At 41.6% G+C, this 20,512-nt stretch overlaps 2 protein-coding genes across 7 annotated transcripts in view; both read left to right on the top strand.

Annotated features, from left to right (window-relative positions):
• Positions 1 to 20,512, top strand: part of LOC143906470 (SCY1-like protein 2) — a 62,979-nt gene that overhangs the window by 38,121 nt on the left and 4,346 nt on the right. For 2 of the 6 annotated variants that reach the window (XM_077422587.1, XM_077422585.1), the window contains 6 exons: positions 1,033 to 1,273; positions 1,841 to 2,009; positions 5,300 to 5,481; positions 10,894 to 10,947; positions 11,078 to 11,331; positions 18,002 to 18,261. In XM_077422587.1, the coding sequence (XP_077278713.1) occupies positions 1,033 to 1,273; positions 1,841 to 2,009; positions 5,300 to 5,481; positions 10,894 to 10,947; positions 11,078 to 11,331; positions 18,002 to 18,247 (1,146 nt within the window). In that variant the 3' untranslated portion in view covers positions 18,248 to 18,261. Of the gene's footprint in view, positions 1 to 1,032; positions 1,274 to 1,840; positions 2,010 to 5,299; positions 5,482 to 10,893; positions 10,948 to 11,077; positions 11,332 to 18,001; positions 18,372 to 20,512 lie in introns of those variants that run through there. The other 4 variants (XR_013259534.1, XM_077422588.1, XM_077422586.1 and 1 more) reach the window with 4 other exon arrangements.
• LOC143906489 (uncharacterized) lies at positions 18,371 to 19,783 on the top strand. The gene is made up of 2 exons (XM_077422630.1): positions 18,371 to 18,737; positions 19,134 to 19,783. Exons 1-2 carry the CDS (start codon positions 18,380 to 18,382, stop codon positions 19,778 to 19,780), a joined length of 1,005 nt encoding a protein of 334 aa, XP_077278756.1. The 5' UTR covers positions 18,371 to 18,379; the 3' UTR covers positions 19,781 to 19,783.

Here is a 20,512-nt window from a genome sequence, read left to right as displayed (position 1 = left end):
AGGTTTTCAACGAATAATACATGTACTTAGCGATCAGATGAATACATTATTCATGTCTTAAAATATTCCCTGAAGTTTCCGGATTTCGTACATACCTTGAAAATAAGGGCTTGCCGAATGTTTTGCCCTGATATATGAGGTTAAATAAATAGTGGATCCAATCGCATATTACTTTACTCGTACTGTCATGCCTGACCTAACCTAAATCGAGTCCAACCGCACTACTATTGTGATATTTTTTAAATTAGTAAATAATTAAATACGATTAAATCGTGCGTGTAAAATCATGTTACATTATTATAATTATTGGAATGCTGTGTAATGTTTATTTTCAATTACCTCATGACGGATTGTTACTTGACTAGCTGGGTCCGCGAAAGGACCACCTTAAGGATACAAACGAAACTGGCGGTGGTACAAACGAGTACAAACAATTCCGAAACAGCACCCAGTTGCGGATTTAAAATATTTCTAAAAATAACAAAGTTATCCTTATACGAATTTTCGATATCCCGTGATTTCCACCCCCGTGAGGGTACAAACGAAACAAAAAGCGGTACAAACGAATAAAAACGATGCTTAATCGAATGGCATTTTGAAGATTATTGTATCTCAAAATGGGGTGCTGATGATTTTTTAACCCCCTTGTAACTTTCGCCCCTTTGACATACAAACGAAATAACCTGTGGTACAATCGGGTACAAACCGAGCGTAATCGAATGCACATACGAAAAAATTTTTTTATGAAAGTCGGGTGCTAAGTTTACATAGATCAATTTTACAACACAATATCCTATCAATATCAATATCTCTTAAACAAGCGTCTAATTTTTAATAGAAATTTCTAATTATATATCTCCTATAAATTCTATTTTAGTTTACCGACGCTTTCAAAATTTTCGCAGTTTAATAATATTCTTCATCTATATCTATAAGATATAAATGACCATTCGTGAATATGCAAGATACCATAAATATGCAAAGCCATTAAAAAATTTTGTCGTATCAACGATTGATTCGTTTGTCCGCTAGACGGCCGCGTTTGTGGCCGTGGCGCATGTAACGAATTATCTCGAGGACGACGCCATACGTAACGTGGTGCTACCGAAACTGTTGGACGCCTTCGAGAACAATTCAGCAAATGCTCGGGTGTTGATGGATGTGGTTCCGTGCATCCTGTGCCGTCTTGAGAAGCAGAAGATCATCGATTGCATCCTACCGCTGCTCTGTAAAGTCAAATTGCAAGAACCCGAAATCGTCGTGCGGGTTGTAAGTAAGTGAAGTAAGGCGATTACACACGAATTCACGAACACACTTAACAAAATACGTTTGTTTATTCCGGCGTCAAATCGCGACCACCTGCTTGCTTTACCCAGCTGGAAAAAAACGATTAAGTGTTTGCTATAATTTAAATAAAAAAGCATGTGTTCTCTGTAAAATAAAGCGTTTAGACGTTTCAAAATGCAATTTTGTACTAATATTTCTATCTGTAGAAACAAGCAATTAACTCTAGTCACTAGAATTGAGACATTGCATGTCTCGGTCTAGAGACAAATGTATTTCGATAAATTTAAAGAACTTTTTAGTCGAATATTCTTATTGCCTGTCAGTAAAAGGATAGAAATCGGTTAGGGACAATATATCTTTGTCGTTTTAATACGTAATGAAGCGCGAGATAATATTCTAGCCTCAAGATAAAAAAATAAAAAATATAAGAAAAGTGAAAAAAAAAAGAAGAAAGAGGATTGCCCCATAGGGACAGATATGTATTCTATAAGAAGAAAGAAACGGCCGCTGCCAGACTCGCGCCTAATTATTCTTGCCCATTCGCGTATTTTAGATATTTACAGACTGATGCTGACCGACAAGAAATATGGATTATCGGTTAATTGGATGGCAACGCATGCAATGCCTTCTCTATTACCGCAAACCGTGAACCCGAAGCTGAATCTCGAGCAATTCATACTACTCCTCGAGGTGCTGCAGGATATGCTAAACAATATTGAGAGGCAAGTGCAATTAGCACTAAGATTGGACGGAGTAATCAGTGATCGGCAAAAAAAAAATTTTCATTATTTATTTTTTAATGTCAAAGCAATCATTAATAAGCCAAAATACAATATTAAGTGGCAAAAAAATTAAAAATATTTTTCAACTTATTTTTATTTTCCTAACAATTTTTGTAAATAATTTCAAAAAAAAATTATTTTTACAAAAATTATTAATGTGTAACATTATTTTTTAATTCTTAAAAAATTTAATAATAAATCGAGAATTATAACTAATTTTTTAAAAATAAATAATTAAATAAAAATAATTTTTAATTTTCTAAAAAATAATGAAAAAAAAATATTTTTTAATTTTTCAAAAAATTAGTAATTAAATAAAAATATTTTCTAATTTTTCAGAAAATTAACAATTAAATAAAAATAATTTTTTATCCTTGACTCTGAAACATGGTGTCTTGGCAAAAACAAGCATGAACATGAGGTAACTGACAATATTACAATCAGAGATACTAGGCAAGACAAAGGGAACATCATAAAGTTCTTGATTACACTTATTTTACACATTAATGATAAAGCGAAAAATTGTTTTAAGAATGCCAACAATCTTTGAACAACTAAAAAAATAATTGTGAAGATTTGTGAGAAAATATATCTATTAATTAACCTAGTCGATATTTATAAGATTATATTAATAAGTATAAGCTGTTGTTCTTAAATTTTCCTTCCCTTTGAGTGTGCATATAACATACATACACTTTTTGTAAATACCATATGAATGTATTCAAAGTTTCAATTTTATATTCAGAAGTACTAAATAAAGCAAAGTCAATGATTAAAAAATTATATTTGTTATCACACAGTTATTATTAAATCAGTCAACACGGTAATAAATGTGTACATATTTGACTTACAAGAATAATTTATTAATTATTACTTACATATTAATATTGTATAAACGTATCAGCAGATACAGCGTATTTATTCTTCAAGTTTTCAATCAAGATTATTTATCATCTCTCATTGATGTAATGCTCTTTAAGGCTCCTGGTCCCTGAGCCGAGAACTCCGCGTTGACGGTGACGACGTACCGTCGCGGTAGAAATAAGAACTCTCTCCAATGGAGAATAAGCGAGAAATGTTGAGAATTGACACGTTGAGAATTCTTACGTAGTATTTCCAAATAAAAAGATATTTGCTTAAAATAACACTACAGATCACTTCAGCACACTTTAAAAATACGCCGAGTTGAAGTTAAGTCTACCCCTTTCCCTTGACAATTAATAAACAGCCGTAAAATGAATATAATACGAAATCTAGGCCTGCGCACAAACCTGCATCGTATCACATTCGTTTTACGGCTGTTTATTACTATCAAGGAAAAGGGGTAGACTTAACCTCAACTCGGCGTATTGTTAAAGTGTGCTGAAGTGATCTGTAGTGTTATTTTAAGCAAATATCTTTTTATTTGGAAATACTACGCAAGAATTTTCAACGTGTCATTTCTTATTTCTTCTCACATTCCAACATGGCCGCGACGAGTACCCAGGAGCCTTAAATAATTTAAGCCCAAATTATTTAAGAGAATCACGTGTTTTCTAAGTAAATAATACTATTTTTTTTTAGCGACACTCGAATTACACTTTATAATTACTCTTAATTCAAAATTCTCATCAGTTAATTTATTAAACTTAGGTAAATTAAACATTGTAGCGTAACTAAAAAGTCTTTCTACTGGTGCAGAAGATGGTAAAGGTGTATTAAATTTGAGAAAAACTTTCTTAACAATAGTATATAAATTAAGTAATTCGAGATCATTCCTACTTTCAGTACTAAATTTCTGAATAATTGCTTCTACATCAGAGGCCCCAAAAGTTTCGACTACATCAGGTGTATCATGATCACATGTAAAGTCAAAAAAATCATCCTCAGCTACACTATCATCCTTTTTCTTATCTTCAACTCTACTCGACACAGAAGCAAGTGCTTCTTTTATTGCTACTATAACATTTGCTTGCACTGAGCGACTTAAACAATTGAGCCAGTTCAATTTAAATTTAGGATGTGAAGCTGCTGCTACAGCGCTGATCCGTCCTTCATTTTCAACATCAAAAATTGGCTTAAAGCGCAACTGCAAACTTTTCAATAATCCAAACACTAACTTTTTACAAAATTGTAACTTTAATTTTTGACAAGCCAGTAATTTATTCTTGACGGATATGAGTGTAGGAAGCAGGTACAGCGTAGCATAAGACCGCTAAACCAATGAGCATCCAGTATAAAGTCGCCATATTAATTTACATAAGATTGGTCCAGCCGGTCCAGCGGTCTTATGCTATGCTTATGCAGCCTATGCAATTTTGTGCGCGATGGCCTTAAGAGAGAGCAAGAGACCATCGTCAAATTATAGTTCATCTAGTAATTGCAAATTTTCCCAAAAGACACGAATTTTCAGTAGGAAAAAATTATTTAGTATAGTTAACGTCATCGTTTCATTTCTACTGCAACTAATGTACTTTTAAAAACAAATACTTTACAAATTAATAAATGCTAATTTTCTTAAAAATTAGTAATATATTTTCTAATAATTATCTACTAATTGTTCAAATAATTTACGTTTTAAAAATTACTAATTTTTTAAAAAATTAAAAATATTTTTTTTTTTAATGTAATTTTTTTAAAAACTGACAATTTATTTTATATAATTGCCAATTTTTAAATTATGAGCAATATATTTCTGATTATTTATTAATTTTTTAAACAAAGTATTACATTTTCAATTAATTAATAATTATTTTAAATTTAGAGCTTAGTATTTTATTAATTACCAATTTTTTGTTAATTAAAATTAAAAACATTTAAATTTTTTATTTTTGATTAATTAAAAATAATCGCCGATATCATTACTAAAAACAGAATTTTTGCCGATCACTGTAAACGAGTATTTGCGCGCGCTTAATGACGCGTAAAATCATTAAAGAGTTTTCTAACTGTCAAGTAATGGCTATTCGCTCGAATATATTCAAAAGTCTTCCAACGAAAAAGTATAACTAATCTTTTATATTACAATTAATTCTTGTTATTGATAATCCTTGTTATCATTGTTCTGGCCGAACGAAGATCCTATTTGCGCGACTTAACGCAATTTTAAGTAGTGTACTCTATAATTAACGAATATTGCGGCTGCTCATTAATTAATCTCGTGATGCAAGTATCGTCAGACATGTAACGCACCTTGAAAATTTTCATAACGCTCATCGCGTGCGAGCTCTGTCCCATTTTTCAAATTGCAGAAATCAAAGGAACAAGCTGACGCTCGATAATCTTTCTTTACCGAGCCCCGACAAGTCTCGACCTTTGCGACATCAGTACAGCACTGACAACGTACACGTGCCGGCCTTTAACATCCCGAATTTGCGCATCGAGCAACGCAAGACTTCTTCTGCCGAGGATATGGCCAGAAAGAATAGCATCGGTGCGAGCACTGATAGAAATATCAAACAGATCCTGGAATCTTTTCCAATGTCATCATTTTCCAAACAATTTAACATTCTTTGCGTCATTCAGTTGAATTTTCTCAAGTTTTGTCACGGTCTCGAATTAATTTGCAATAGGTTCTAGATAGATATATTTATTGACTCCCCTCAGGGTTGCAAGGCGTTTTGTAGGGACGTTCCCAACCCTTTACATACATTCTTTTAACCTACCTTAGCGTATCTTACATTTAACTTTACATACTAATCGCCCTGCCTATCTTTACACACACACACACACACGCTCGCAAATTCCCTATCTCTGTGGACTTCCGTTTCCGTTTACAAACTCCTCACTCATCCTCTTTCTCTCATTCACTTCTCCCCTCCCCTACCTCCCACTCCCCTCCGTCATCTCCTCCCTCCCTTACTCTCTCTAATTTCCTCAGCCATTTCTCTCCCTCCCCTTCCTCCTCCAATACCTCTCCCACCGCTTCCTGCCATGATCTCCCTCCCCCCCAATCTGCACAATCTTTCCACACATGTTCCCACGTCTCCTCCCCCCTCCACACACCCTGCACACTCTTCTCTCCTCTGCCATCCAATGTTTCACCTTCCTCATACCACCCCCCAGCCTGTATCTAGCCACCCTCTGCCACCTATTTTCTCCCCAGTTCTTTTTTAAGTATTCCGGTATCTCCTCCCCTTTTATCATGCCATACCACTTGTTAAATTTTGCCTCCCCTATCTCCTTCCACCTCTCTTCTCTTTGCATTCTCTTTTCTCTCTCAAGCACGTCCTCTCCCTCCACATCCCCTCCTCCCTCAGCTCCTCCACCTCCTCTATCCTCCAACCCCTGCTCTCCGCCGCTTCTTTTCTCTCCTCCTCCCATCCCCTTCTGCTCACCCCTCTTTTCGCCCTCCTCTTTACCTCCTCCCAGCACTCCCTTCCCAGCTCCCCTCCCTTTCCCTCCTCCAATTTTTTCTCATACCCCCATGCTCTCATAACCGCCCTTCCTCTTAGTTTCTCCCTTTGTAACTCCTCCCTAATCATATATCCCGGTATACATCTTTCCACTCCCAACACCCACCTTAAATATCTTTCCTGTAATCTCTCTATTTCCCCTCTTTCCCTCCACCCCCATATTTCCACTCCGTAACTTATCACCGTCCATACCAACTTATCAAACAACCATATTCTCCTACCCCAATCCCCCCCAAACCTCCTCTTTCCGATCCCCCATATTTGTCCCAGCAACGCCGCCCCTCTCCTTGTCCTCTCTTTTACATGTTCATCCTGCCTCCCATTACATTTTACTACATATCCCAAGTAGCAGAATTTTCTCACCTCCTCTATTATCCTACCCTTCCACCTCCAACTCACCTTTTTCCATCTTCCTCCCCCTTTTCTGCATCTCATTACTTTCGTTTTTTTACTGTTCAATACCAATCCCTTTCTGTCCAAATACCCCTCCAGTTTTCCTATCATTCCTTTCATATCTTCCTCATTCTCCGCCAACATCGCTATATCATCTGCATAAGCCAGTGTATATATCTTTCTCCCTCCCAGCTTTATTCCACCCCAGCCCCCTCTTTTCAGTTCATCGTCAATGTCCGCCAGCAGCAAGGTGAACAGAATCGGACTTAACGGACACCCTTGTCTGACTCCCCTTCCTGTCCAAAATCTCTCTCCCATCTCCTCTCCCACCCTTACTCTGCATATCGTCTCCCCCAGCAGTTCTTTACACCTCTCCACCAAGCCCTTCCTTACTACCCTTTTTCTCATGGCTCCCACTAGAATCCTCCTGTCCACCGAGTCAAAAGCTGCTTTTAAGTCCACGAACATCACCACCATCTTCCCTTTCTTTCCATTTACTTGCCTGTTTATCAGGTAATTCAGTACGTAAATGTTGTCCGTGGTCCCAACCCCTCTTCTAAACCCTGTCTGACTCGGTGGCAGCAAGCCCTTCTCTTCAACCTCCTTCCTCAACCTTTCCGCCAGCACGGCAGCATACACTTTGTATGCCGTTTGTGCTAACGTCACCCCTCTGTAGTCCCCCACTTTTTCCCCCTCCCCTTTTTTTCCTATAGGCACTATAATTCCCTCCCGCCAATCTTCCGGCCACTCCTCCCCTTTCTACACTCTATTGCACACTTCCCATAGCCATTCTTTCACTACCTCCCCTCTAAACTTCCAAACCTCATTTGGAATTCCATCACTTCCCATTGCTTTTCTCTCTCTAAGCTTCCTCACTATCTCCCACACCTCTTCTCTCCTTATCTCCTCTTCCTCTTCCTCCTCCTTCTCCCTCCTCTCCCCTCTTCTTGTTCCCATCACCACCCTCCCATTCACTCCTCCCAACAGCTCTTTAAAGTACCCTTCCCATTCTTGCATACTAATTCCCTCATTCACCCTCCTTCTCCTCTTTCTCTTCCTGTTTACCACCTTCCATACCTGCCCCTCCGTCCTGACCTCCTTTTCTTCCGCCTCCCATTTCTCCACCTCTCTTTTTTTCTTCCTTTCACATAGCTTCTTGTATCGCTGTTTTTCCTCCCTGTAACTGTCCCCCTCTCCTCCTTCCCTTCTCCATTTCCTTAACATGTTGCCAACTCTCTTTTTTCCCTCCCTACATTCCTCATCCCACCAGCCCCTTCCTCCGCTTTTTTTGCCCCTCCCATTCACTTCTCTTAATACCTCCCTTATCCTCCCCTTCAACCCCTGCCACTCCTTCTCCACTCCCCCTCCCCGAGCTTGCCTGTCCCCCATTAACTCTCTAAATTTTTCCCTGCCCTCTTCTGACCAGTCCCCTCTCCCACTTCCGCTCCTTCTCCCCTTCCCCTTATCCATACCTTCCTCCCACCCTTCCACCCACGCCGTCACTGGCTGATGGTCTGAATCGACCTTCTCTTCTACCACCACCCGTTCTACCCTTTCCCTTGTCCTCCTGTCCCCTAACACGTAGTCAATCACCGACTCCCCTCTTCTCCCTGTATACGTCCATTCTCTTTCCTCATCACCTCTTATTCCTCCGTTAAAAATCGCCCACCCACGTTCCCCCAGGAATCTACACAGCTTTTTTTCCTCCCCATTTACTTTGCCATCCTTCGATCTCCTCTCTCCTTCCCCCATCTCTTCTTCTCCCTCTTCCACGAACCCTCCTTCCTTTCCGGTCCTTGCGTTAAAATCCCCTCCTATCAGCACTCTCACTCCCCTCTCAATCTCCTCCACCCATTCTTTCAGGTCTTCCAACTTCCGGTCCATATCCTTATTTATATATACTCCCACTACCCTCCACCACTCTTTTCCAAGTTTCACTTTTATCGATACTATCCTTTCCTTATCTTTTTTCGTCTTCTCTCTTTCCATCTTGATCCCTGCCCTCACCCCTACTATCATTCCTCCTATCGCCCTTCCCTTCCGGCTCTTCCTCCCTGCTCTCTGCACTTCCCATACGTAGCCTCTTGGCATTTTTTCTTTTATCCTTTCCCACCCCTTACCGTCCACCCACGTTTCGCATAACACCATTACGTCCCAATCCTCCAGCCTTTTCCAAAACTCTTTATCTTTATTTGTTAGCCCCGCCACATTCCAAAAGGCCACCTTATAAATACTACTTCCCTCCCCTCTCCCTCTCCTCTCTCCCTCCTCTCCCTCTTCCTCTCCCACTCTTCCACCCAGTTCCTCTCTCTTATCCTTCTCAATTTCTGCTCCTCTTTCTTCCCCCCTACCCGTTCCCTCTCCCTCCTCTACTCCCCCTGCCTTTGCTCTTCCTCTCTTTCACTTTCTTTTTCTTTCCCTTGCCCTTCCTCCCAGCACCTCTCTCTGCCATTCCTAAGCACACCTCTAACCTCATCCCACACCCACCATTCCCCCTCTATCCATACCCTTCCCATCCCTATCCGTACCTTTTTACCCTCTCCTCTTGCCTTCCATGCCACTTGGTTTATCTTCCATTTTATCCTTCTTTCCTCCCATGTCAAGTCTTCGTCTATCCACGTATTTTCGCTTCTCAGTTTCCACTTATTTCTCATTATTTTTACCTTCTCTTCTTCACTTCCCACTTTCACCACTGCCATACCCCCCTTCTCTTTTCTCCCCGCCTCTGTTTTTCTAACCTCCTCTATCTTCACCTCCACGCCTAACTTTTTCATCACCTCCGCCACTCCCCCCTTTATTCCTCCCGCATCTTCCTTCACTCCTTTTATCAGAATGTTTCTTCTCCTTTCTCCCCTCTCCTTTACTTCGTACCTCCTTTCCAGCCTTTCCACCCTCTCCTTCCAATCAGCCTCTCCCCTCCCCTCCTCCGTCGACCCTCCTCCGCTTTCCTCTCTACCTCTTCCTCCCCCAAGACCTCCTCCCTTTACCTCCATCTGCATCCCCTCCAGCTTTCGTTCCATGTCCTCTATTCTTTTCTGAAGCTCTCCTCTCTCCCTTCTCCATATCTCCTCTCTCTCTTTCAGTTCGCTTTTTATCTTCTTTACTTCTTCCATCATTGCCTCCTTTTGCCCCTTCGCCACCTCTCTTATCTCCTCTCTCACTCCTCTTAACCCCTCCCTCATCTCCTCCCTTATTCCTCTCAACAACCCCTTCACATCCATATCCTCCCCCCCTGCCCCCCCTGGTGGCGTTCTCACCGTCTTGTTGCTTCTCTTCGAGAAGTCTTCGTCCTCTTCCCCCCCCCCGCGCCATCTTCCTTCTCTATTTTATTCCTCTTCCTCTTACACAGCTCGTCTATACTCTCTTTCCTCTTGGAAAGCTCATCTAGATTCCCCGTACTTCCGCGTCTCTCTTTCTTAAACCTATCCGCAAAATGCGCCATCTATCCTCTACTCTACGGCCGTACTACTTCCCCGCGTTATCCCGAAATCCCCAGAATTCCCTAGCCTTTCACTCTCGCGCTCTCTATCCTTCCCCTTCTACGCTCGTCTCTCTAACCTCAACCTTCCCAATTCTCCTCCGCCTCCACGGACTATCTTCCTTTATCCTCCGCGCTGCCACCACTCCCACACCTTCCCTTTCCCTCACCGAGCTCACCTCTCACTCGCCACGCTCTCTCACTCGCCACGCTCTCTCACTCGCTCTATCTCTCACACTCGCACTTCGCTTTTCGCTCGCAAAAATCGCCAACTCACACCTAACCAACCGGAAACGGAAGTCTTGCAATAGGTTCTAATGTTCCCTTTTTAACACACCCATAACAATTAAAAGGGTTACAACACTTTTCCTCTAGTCAAATAGCACTCTGATTGACGGTTCCTCATAAATATTAAATGAAACCCATCGAGCGACACGACTGGAAGAAGACAGGAAAAAAACGGTTTAATTAAGTTTATTCAATATTTATGGAAACGGTCCTTCCGGGAATTAAGTGATCCGAGTTTACGGATACTACAACGATGTTTTCCTGCATGCAGGATCCTTATCGACGGCATCCGCGGAAAATATGGTGCGGAAGAGTTCGATGGCTGGTAAGTGGAGGATGACTTCCCTTTTCTCTTATACGAAATATAATATTTATGCGATCCTCGATAAAGAACGCAATGTTTCGTTCGTACGAAACCGATTTAATTGAACCGTAACACGTTTGTCGGTGTTTAGCAATGTTCGGCGGATGGTTCAACTCACCGTCGGCCAACGACAGTAATTTCCTGCGAGTTGCCAACACGTTCACCAGTAGACGACTATCGGACAATACCCTGATGACACCAAAGATACGGATAGCGCCGTCCTGCGCGAGTTCGCCGGGCGGGACGCCCGGTACCGGCGGCGGCGGCGGCCTGCCGATCCGTCGACACTCCAGCACCGGTCCCCAAGAACGACGCGGGTCCAATATTAATTTATCCCCGCCTACGGTATATATATTGTTACGCTCCGTTCGCTATTCGTGTCGCGCGCACTCACGAACGCGTCCGCGTACTTCCGGGATCGCAGAAATAACCACTTTCGTTATACAAAAAGAAACTCGGGTTTATTTAAACTCAGAACGGAATACAAGAAAGTTCTGGGAAACCGGACCAAACGATTCGAGTCACCAGATCAATCCGACGGGCGGTAATTAAATCAATAATTCTATGCGTCCCCGTTGTCAAGGGACGCGCTTCGGCTTGAAACTTCTGCGGAGCGAAGCCAATTTCAGCCCACGAAAACGAACGTCTCGGCACGGGCGAGCGGGCGTAACACTGCCCCCCCTCTTCAGATTGTCGTCCCGACAATCCAGAGGGGCAGTTTCCTGACTGGGCGAACTTTTCTGTACGATTCCAGGGTACCGGGACGGCCCCCTGCCCTACCCTGGGCTGCTGCCACAGGTTACCGGGCACCGTCCTCTTCTCGGTCCCAACCGTACTCTGGAAGTCCAGGATCATGTCCTCTTCATGGCTTCCTGCCCTACCCTGGGCTGCTGCCACAGGTTACCGGGCACCGTCCTCTTCTCGAGTCCAGGATCATGTCCTCTTCCTCATGGAGCGAGTCCCCAATCGACATTTTCCGGAAAAAAATACTTTCTCCCACCTGCCGACTCCAGGGCGACCCCTCATCAATTCCCTCGCAGGAGATCTCGCCTCCCAACACAGGCCTCTTCCTCTCAGCTCCCGAAGTCGTCGGAGATGTCGCTGCTCCTCTTCTAAATCTTCGGACAAGGGGGGGGAAGCTTACCGTGGACCCAACGTCTCGAAAGACTCCCCAAGTCCTTGCCTCGGCATTTGCCCTATGTCTCACGGAAAAACCACGGATCAAACAACCGTGAGAGAGGCAGTCTTATCCTTCGCCGGTATTAGGTTCGGCAACAAGCTAGCTCCCAAGATGTCCAACTCGGTGAGGAGTTACGACTGCTTCGGCTTCCGTAAATATCTAAGAACAAAATAACACGCGCAGTAAACAATGCGACACAACAATCTTAATTTCTACCGTAATTAACCTTCCCCGCAAATCATTACACCCAACCTAGTCCATAATATCCCTATCAAACTCTAATGTCTTTCGGAAAAAGAAGCCAACCTATCCGCATGCACAATTTTCTTCTTATGTCTCACAGATCTTTGAATACAATAGACCACATCATTCAACTTTTTCACTATTAAGAAAGGTCCTTCCCAATTGCTCTGCAATTTAGGGGCTCTACTTTTCATCCTACGAGGATTATAAAACCAAACTTTCTCCCCTTCTTGAAAAAGAGTTTGCCTGGCCTTTCGATCATACCAAGACTTTGCTCGTGAAGACTTTATATCCATACGTTCCCCAACGTTGGAATGGATCTTGTCCAACTTCTCTTTCAAATTCCCAATAAAACCTTCAACTGACTGAGATCCTCCCCTCGGAGGACTTCCTAAAAGCAGATCTAACGGCAACCTAAGATCTCGGGCAAAACACAGCTCGGCGGGAGTTACTCCAGTAATCTCGTGTTTAGAAGATCTGTAAGCCAATAAAAACATAGGGACCCAGCGATCCCAATCTTTCTGATTTTCAGAAATATACTTCGCCAAATAACTAATAATAGTCTGATGTTGCCGCTCGACTTGTCCATCCGATTGCGGATGTAGAGCAGTTGTTTTCGTTTTCCGAATTCCAAGGAGATTCATCAATTCCGCGAAAAGTTTGGACTCAAAATTCTTCCCCTGATCCGTATGGACTTCTAAAGGGACCCCGTGTCTAAAAATGACTTGATTAACGAAGACTTCTGCCACTGTACTTGCCCTAATATTCCTGAGAGGAAAAACTTCTACCCATTTGGTGAAACAGTCAACAATGACGAGGAGATATCTATTTCCGGAAGTAGTAATAGGAAGAGGGCCAAGTATGTCCATTTGTAATCTTTCGAATGGGGCCCCAACATTATAAATTTGTAATGGAGACTTTCCCTTCCCCAAAGGACCTTTTTTTGACACACAAACTTTGCAAGTTTTGCACCATTTCTCCACATCTTGTTTATAGGTAGCCCAATAAAACCGCTTTCGGATTTTTTCAAGAGTTTTATTGACTCCAAAGTGTCCTCCAGAAAAAGAATCATGCGCTTCTTCTAGAATCTGGTTAACACGGTTTCGAGGAACAATAAGCTGAAAAATACTTGACTTAAGATTCGGTGCTACCCATCTCTTATAAAGAACCCCATCCTTTAAACTCAAAGCATCCCAATAAGACCAATATATTCGGGCAGAGACATTTCCAGCGGGTATTTCAAAACGAGACGGACGTATTCCCGTTTCCTTCCCGCGGTAAATAAAAGCAATGCTAACGTCCTCTAATTGCTCCTTGCGCCAATCTTGAAGAGTTTCTCCTATGAGAATAATACGAGCGACTGATTTTCTTGATTCTTCAATCTGCCTTCTCTCCACTTTGACACAATATTCGCAACCAAATGATTCACATTGTCGTCTAGAAAGCCCATCGGCATTCTTGTGAATTAAACCTTTGCGATGAATAATCTCGAACTCATATTGCTGGAGTCTTTCCAGCCAACGCGCCAATTGCCCTTCTAAGTCTTTAAAGGACATCAACCACCTAAGAGAAACATGATCCGTACGAATCAAAAACTTCCGCCCTAGAAGATAATGCCGGAAAAATTTAATAGAATCGACTATCGCCAAGAGTTTTCGACGAGTAACGCAATAATTCCTCTCAGACTTACTAAGTACACGACTGAAATAAGCAATGACTTTTTCTACTCCCTCTTGCTTTTGTGAAAGGACTGCGCCAATTCCAATATTCGAAGCGTCAGTGTCCAAAATAAATTCTCCCTCCCCACTCGGAAAGGATAACATTGGAGAAGAAGATAACACTCGTTTCAACTCTAAAAATGCACTTTGACACTTCTCGTCCCAAGAAAATTTAACTTGATTTTCTGTTAGAGCATATAAAGGTTTGGCTAAAGAAGAAAATCCTTTTACAAATTTCCGATAATATGAGCAAAACCCTAGAAAACTTCGAAGCTGCTTCTTGTTATGTGGAATCGGCCAATCCTTCACAGCAGAGATCTTTTCCGGATCTGTAGTAACACCTCCTGAAGAGACTATATGTCCCAAATATTTTACTTCCTTTGCAAAGAGAATACACTTTTTAGGGTTTACTTTAAGATTAACAGAACGTAACCGTGAGAGCACGTTCTTTAAATTCTCTAGCATTTCATTAAAATTTTTACCGAAAATTATTACATTGTCCAAATAAACCAAACAAATTTTATATAATAATCCTCGCAATACTTTTTCCATTAAACGCTCAAAGGTAGCAGGAGCGTTACACAGCCCAAAAGGCATTACAGTGAATTGCCATAATCCACGTCCAATAGAAAAGGCAGTCTTTTCCCTATCCTGAGGACGAATCTTTACCTGCCAATAACCGCTTTTAAGATCCAGAGTGCAATACCAAAAGTTTCCCGAAAGCTGATCGAAAATGTCATCTATTCTAGGCAAGGGAAACGAATCTTTTTTAGTTATTGCATTTACCATTCTATAATCGACGCAAAATCTCAACGTTCCATCTTTTTTTCTTACCAAAACAGCAGGAGAAACCCACGGACTTTGCGACTCTTCTATGACCCCTTGCTTTCTCATTTCCTCAATAATCTTTTCTACTTCCCCTCGCATTCGTAAGGGAATTCAACGAGGAACCTGCTTAATGGGAGAAGAATCTTCTAAATTGATGACATGTTCGACGACTCCACAATTACCAGCAACAATCTCCTCGGAAAATACATCCTGATACTCCTCTAAGAAATCCGTAAAAATTTCTTTCTGAGCCTTATTTAAATTTGAGGAATTATTAGTATAGAGTTCTTTCAAGAATGGAGCTCTTTCGGAAGAAACTTGAATTCGTTACCATCCAATATCCCCTTATAACTAAAATAATTTGAACTTGACTTTATTCGATTAACAGAAAAAGTTTGGGAACAATTAGAACAATTAACACTCGGGGTAATGCCCACTTCAGTTGTTCTTCCCCCGCCGAGAGCAACTAAACCGAGTTTCCCTTGTTCTCAGGACACTCAAACCGGAAATGTCCCTCCTTTCCACAATTCCAACACTCTTTTGTTTTATTCCAATCCCTCCGCTCATAACCATAACCTTTCTTTCCTCTTTCTTCGACTTTTTCATCTCCGTCCCCCTTTTCATTACTCTTCACGCCCCTATCCTTCCCCTTCTCAAATCGCTTCTCAAAATCCCTCCTTCTTTCAAAATTTCCTCCCTGTATAATTTTGACGGCCTTTGCCCTCTCTATGGCCAACTTCAGCGAGGTAATCCCTTCTAGCTGAAGAGTCCTTCTAACAAATCCGTCCGAAAGGGAAGAAACAAATTGAGCGCACGCGATCTTGTCTCGAACCGCGTAGGGACACTCAGGATAAGCTAATCGAGAGAGCCTTTCCAATTCGTGACCGAAAGTAGCTAAATCTTCCCCGAATCTTTGCCTTCTGTTCGTAAACTGAGTATAATAATTTTGCGAAAGTTGCCCCTCACCGAAACGTAGTTCTAATTTGGACTTTAGTTCTTCGTAACCCAAATTCTCTAAATTTTCTACCGATTCTAGGACAGAACGCGCTTTTCCCCTTAAGCACGACGCTAAAGCTACGGTTTTGATCGCATCGTCCCATTGATTCGCGCGTGCGATTAAATTAAATTGCGAGAAAAACTCTCGCAACGGAACCACACCGTCAAACGTGTCAGGTTTAAGTTTATATCCGATTTCACTGCGCGCGCCGTTTGCCACACCAACGGCTTCTACTTCCGGACCGCAATTCGCTCTAATATTGGAAGGACTTAGCTGTGTTTCCTGAGAAGGCAACCGGTCTCCCCGTAAAAATTGGAGCTCCTCATCGTGCCGGCGAAGCATTGCGGCGAGTTCCTCATCACGTTGCGCCTGCTCCTCGCGCATTTGCCGCATCTCCTGTAGCACGGCTTGGAGAGCTGCCGTCTCTGAAGCTGCCGACTCCGTCGCAGGCTCCGAAGAGTCCACCAGGCGTCTCTTTCTCGTCGCAACTAGCGTCGTCATGGCACACACACTCACACGCGCGATCCCGGACGAGCCCCCAAAAAGTGTTACGCTTCGTTCGCTATTCGTGTCGCGCGCACTCACGAACGCGTCCGCGTACTTCCGGGATCGCAGAAATAACCACTCTCGTTATACAAAAAGGAACTCGGGTTTATTTAAACTCAGAACGGAATACAAGAAAGTTCTGGGAAACCGGACCGAACAATTCGAGTCACCAGATCAATCCGACGGGCGGTAATTAAATCAATAATTCTATGCGTCCCCGTTGTCAAGGGACGCGCTTCGGCTTGAAACTTCTGCGGAGCGAAGCCAATTTCAGCCCACGAGAACGAACGTCTCGGCACGGGCGAGCGGGCGTAACAATATATATATATATATATCTCACGAATCTGCGATTTTACTCGCGCTTTGTTAATACTCCGCACGGCCGATCAATTAACGACTCCGATTTATTTCTGTTTTACCCGTATGATCAATAGAATAAGGGATTCGCTTTTATAGATGGCAGGTAGTTTTCCGATTGTTCCGAAGAATGTCAGTAAGTCATGCTAGTTTGAACTTCGATGCGCCCCGCGAGCATTACTTGATATTGTGCATAGAATATTTAATTCCCGTTGAATATTTAATTCTCGAAACGGAGACGTTACAAATTTCCGATGAGACTCGTTTGAAGAGTATGGCACTTTCGCGTTTCACGATTGCGAATGTCGCGAGCAGCCGTTCATCAATGATTCTGTATCATATTATTGATGCCATTTCTTTTTTCGTGGTATCTTAATGCGCGTCGCACGTCGCGTGTTGTTTCCGTGACATCCAAATTATAGTAGGCGCGGAGAATATGCATAATATATATATATATATATATATATATATATATAGGCAGATCCATTACTTTTCGACCAAAGTTTGCGGGGGTGGGTCACCGATTTTGATGCCGATTTTTTCCTCGAAAGTACACTAGAAAAGGAGTATATATATATGCATATCACGGAAACAACACACGCGACGTGCGACGCGCATTAAAATTCATAAAAAAAGAAATGGCATCAATATGATACAGAATCATTGATGAACGGCTGCTCGCGACATTCGCAATCGTGAAACGCGGAAGTGCCATACTCTTCAAACGAGTCTCATCGGAAATTTGTAACGTCTCCGTTTCGAGAATTAAATATTCAACGGGAATTAAATATTCTATGCACAATATCAAGTAATGCTCGCGGGTCGCATCAAAGTTCAAACTAGCATGACCTACTGACATTCTTCGGAACAATCGGAAAACTACCTGCCATCTATAAAAGCGAATCCCTTCTATTGATCATACGGGTAAAACAGAAGTAAATCGGAGTCGTTAATTGATCGGCCGTGCGGAGTATTAACAAAGCGCGAGTGAAATCGCAGAATTGTGATTTACGCGTGAAATCTTAATAGACGAGAAATTAGTTTCCCCCATACGTCTGTTCTCTGTCTCTCGCACGTAAATTTTGGCAGAATAGCGATTACCCGGTGGAACCCAACCAATCCGAATAAAATTGGATCTGTTCGCAGGGGGGCGGAATGCCGATCACGAGTAGCAGCGTGCCCTATCTGCTCAGTTCGAGCCTGAACAGTATTCGCGGCTCGAGACGGCCGTCCGTGTCCTCGACGTCGTCGCAGCAGGGACTCGGACTACTGCAGCAGGTTGGCTCCAGCATGGTAAGACAACTACCCCCCATCTGCCTGAACCTGAATGGACCATCACCACCACCAACACTCTCTCCATCACTCCAGCTACCGGGACAGCATTCCCACTGACCCTCCGTTACAGTGTAAGGATATTCACTAAGCCTTAGATCGGTTTGCGCCTACTGCGCTCTCTCTCCCTCTCTCTCTCTCTCTCTCTCTCTCTCTCTCTCTCTCTCTCTCTCTCTCTCTCTCTCTCTCTGCATGGATATAAAAGTAGACTGGATTATAAGAACTGTCAAAGAAATAAAAGATGAAACGCTGCGTAAAAATGAAATTAAAATAATGATTAAGGAGGTAGTTTATGAAGAATTAAGTAATGTTAAACAAGAGCTGGAAAACTTGAAGAAAATAATACAGGGAATAGAGTATGGATCGAAGGCAGGAACGCAAAGAAGCTACAGTGAAGCGGTTAAAGAAAAGAAGAAAGAAAGTCTTATAATTGTTAAGCCGAAAGTGCAACAGGAGAGTGAAGACACAAAAAAAGTGATTAAGGAAAAGGTAGATATAAAGAATATGGCAATGGGAATAACGAAATTAAAAAAAGGAATAATTCGGTATAGTTAAACGGCCTGACTGGCAAGTTTTATTAGTATATCACAACGACGTTTCGACCACTAATTTGGGTCCTTTTCAAGTTATTTTAACAATGATGGATCATTGTGCGTCAATTATATAAAATTCGTGGCGGGTCGGAAAAATACGACGGTCTCATGTGAAGGCCGAAAAACTAATAAGTTTTTTCGGCCTTCACATGAGACCGTCGTATTTTTCCGACCCGCCACGAATTTTATATAATTGACGCACAATGATCCATCATTGTTAAAATAACTTGAAAAGGACCCAAATTAGTGGTCGAAACGTCGTTGTGATATACTAATAAAACTTGCCAGTCAGGCCGTTTAACTATACCGAATTATTTCATCACTGGCGAATAATTCTTATTAAATAAAAAAAGGAAGCAAAGGAGTAGTAATCATGGGATGTGAAACTGGAGAGGAGGTAAAAAAGCTGAAAGAGACAGTTCAGGCTAAACTGGGAGAGAATTATAAAGTAACGGAGTCATCTAAGTCAAAACCAAAGGTGAAAGTTATTAATATAAATATAGAAGAGATTAACTTAGATGATAATAAACTTATAAGTACGATAAAGAAGCAAAATAAAATAGATACAGTAAATATGCGAATTGTGAAGAGAATGGTCAAAGTAAAGAATGATCAAAGAAGAGGAAATGAAGAAGGATCAATAATAGTGGAAGTAGATGAAGAAACACATGAGATGATATTGCAGAAAGCAAAACTAAATGTAGGATGGAAAAGGTGTCCTGCATTTGATCACATCAGTGTCAAAAGATGTTTCAAGTGCTGGGGATATTTTCATATCGCGAAAAATTGTAAGAGAGAAGAAACATGCTACAAATGCGCGGGGAATCATAACTCGCGTGTTTGTACAGCGACGGAGAAAAAGTGTGTGAACTGTATGTTCAAAAATCGAACATACAATTTGAAGATAAATGACGACCATGAAGCTATTAGCCGGGAATGTCCGACCTTTATAAGGGCGTTACAGGAAGAGAAGAGGAGAGCAGGCTGGGAAGAGGAATAGCAACGACAGAAGAAAGAAGAAATTTTACTGTATACAAATGCGCAGAGCTTGAGACAGCGCATAAGGATGAGATTCAACATCGGATTATGAAGAAAATATATCCAGCGTTCTTAGCATTTTCGGAGACCAGATTGACCGAGGATATTGAAGACAGTGAAGTGAACGTTTCTGGTTATAATATAACTAGATGTAATGCTGAGAATAGAAATACAGGAGGCGTTGTTCTATATGTAAGGAATGATATTGTTTACGAGACAGTGTTAGTAAGAAAATTAGAATCGAATTGTTGGTGTGTCGCGGTAGAAGTAAAAGATAAATTATATAAAGGAGTGATAGTGGTAATATATCACTCACCTAGCGCATCGCACGAGGATTTTATAAGATTTTTCGAGGATATAGTAGAGAAGTTAATAATAAAGGGAGAATGCATGGTAATAGGAGATTTTAATATAGATCTTAGGACGGACTCGTTTTATGCGAAGAAACTGCAAACGACAATGTTAAGTCTGGGTATGAAGCAGTATGTAAATGAACCGACGAGAATCACGAAAGACAGTCAAACAATTATAGATCTAATCTTTGCTAATAATAATAAAACAGTGCAAGTAATTCATGAACCTAAAATTACGGACCATGCGTGGCTGGAAGTTGAGTTGAGTGTGAATAAAAGTGAAAGTAAATATAGAGAATTTAGCGCTAGGAATTACAAAGAGTTTGATGAAGAAGAATTTG

This window comes from Temnothorax americanus, unplaced genomic scaffold, assembly GCF_048541705.1.
Source record: "Temnothorax americanus isolate GAGA-0224 unplaced genomic scaffold, ASM4854170v1 Scaffold71, whole genome shotgun sequence".
Lineage (NCBI taxonomy): Eukaryota > Metazoa > Arthropoda > Insecta > Hymenoptera > Formicidae > Temnothorax > Temnothorax americanus.
This window is presented reverse-complemented; position numbering and strand designations above follow the sequence as displayed.

Excerpts from the sequence above, each read along its gene's own strand:
- LOC143906489 (XM_077422630.1), top strand. The coding sequence starts at position 18,380 with ATGGATATAAAAGTAGACTGGATTATAAGAACTGTCAAAGAAATAAAA. Across the intron at positions 18,738-19,133 it reads AAAAGGAATAATTCGGTATA|GAAGCAAAGGAGTAGTAATC; the intron begins GTTAAACGGCCT and ends AAATAAAAAAAG.